The sequence below is a fragment of the Pinus tabuliformis genome, chromosome 9 (genome assembly GCF_031772625.1).
Source record: "Pinus tabuliformis cultivar Carrire ecotype Pingquan chromosome 9, CPIR1, whole genome shotgun sequence".
Classification (NCBI taxonomy): domain Eukaryota; kingdom Viridiplantae; phylum Streptophyta; class Pinopsida; order Pinales; family Pinaceae; genus Pinus; species Pinus tabuliformis.
In genome coordinates, this window is record NC_142307.1 from 472,908,913 (window position 1) to 472,910,368 (window position 1,456).

The following is a 1,456-nucleotide window of genomic DNA, read 5'->3' on the forward strand; positions in this document are numbered from 1 at the left end:
TATTAAAAAAAAGTCAACCAATACTCATCCACAAAAAAATAAAATCATCTAAATTATACATACAAAAAATATTTCGAAACTTAAAAAGTTTGAAATATTCATAAAATCTACAATGCAAATATGGATCGATCGATAAGGATAAGAACGGCCATACCACAACCCCCACACTTTGAATATAACATAGATAGCATGGTAGAGATGTCAAATTTGAATATCCCAATCTCCCCTACTTATCAATTGAAGATTCTTCAGAATTGGACAACAAAGGTATTTCAGGGGTAGCAGGCATTTTAGTTGCAACTGGGGATATATCAAAGCCCAAAGGAGGATTATCCACGTTATTTGCATTGCCTTCTAATATATGAACAACACTGGACATACAAGGCCGCTCTATGGAGTTGTATTCTATGCACCAAAGCCCAAATTTGGTCATAAGCCTAATCATCTTCTCCTCGTCTTCTGTTTCAATTTCTCCTCTTCTTTCTCTCGATTGTGTCCCTAACTCCCCACTCTCAAGTAGTTTGGAAACCCATTCCGGGAAGTACCACTGACGGGAATGGCTCAACTGCACATCAAGATTCTTTCTACCCCCAACAATCTCTAGCAAGAGTATTCCAAAACTATATAGCTCTGATTTATCTATGACAGGACCTGCATCGTTGTGACACAACTCTGAAGCCACATAATCGGGCATGCCTCTCCCAGCTGTCATTGATATATGGTCGTCTCCCTTCCCACAAAGTTTGGCCACAACGAAATCTGAAACTTTTGGTGTGAACTCGGTGTCCATCAATATATTGTGAGGTTTGATGTTGAAGTGTACGATGAGCTTGTTGCAAATATGAAATTCCTTGAGCCTCACCCAAAGCTATTGAATACAATTGTTCCCACTTTAACATTCCCCCTTCCTCTTTTCCAACAAATATAAAGTTATCGAGAGATCTATTAGGCATGTATTCATATAGCATCGCGCTTGTAAAGATTTCAAGGGAAAACACCAAGAGACGAACCAAATTGACATGATAGAGATGTCCAAAGGTGGCCACTTCATTAATGAACTGGGCCTCGCTGTGCCTATAACTATCTAGAAGCTTCACATCCACTAGAGTTCCATTGTGTAGATTCCTTTATAAACCACACCATAACCTCCTTCACCCAACTTTTCTGCAAAGTTGTTTTTGATCTTCTTGAGTTGATGTTAGAAAAAAAATTTGTAGGGGAAGAGGAGAGGAGTCTGGCTCAAAATTCAATTGCAGAAAGGTAAGCCTTATGTTGCAGAAAGGATATCGCAACTACACAAAACTTTAAATAATACACAGGAAATAACTCACGGAAAAACAGAGTAGAAACAAAAAAGGTTGCGGTAAATTCACTCATGAAGGTTTAAGACCACATCACAACATAACATAATTTGTATTATACTTAAAAACATATGAAAATACATTCGCTTGATAAA

The 1,456-nt window shown here is 37.8% G+C and overlaps 1 protein-coding gene across 1 annotated transcript; it reads right to left on the reverse strand.

Annotated features, from left to right (window-relative positions):
- Positions 1-226: 226 nt before the first annotated feature.
- LOC149149244 (rust resistance kinase Lr10-like) lies at positions 227-790 on the reverse strand. The gene has a single exon (XM_089442428.1). The coding sequence runs from the start codon at positions 788-790 to the stop codon at positions 227-229; it is 564 nt and encodes a 187-aa protein (XP_089298554.1).
- Positions 791-1,456: the final 666 nt, after the last annotated feature.

What these genes read in the sequence shown, in the direction of transcription:
- LOC149149244 (XM_089442428.1), bottom strand. Translation starts at nt 790, where the DNA reads ATGGACACCGAGTTCACACCAAAAGTTTCAGATTTCGTTGTGGCCAAA.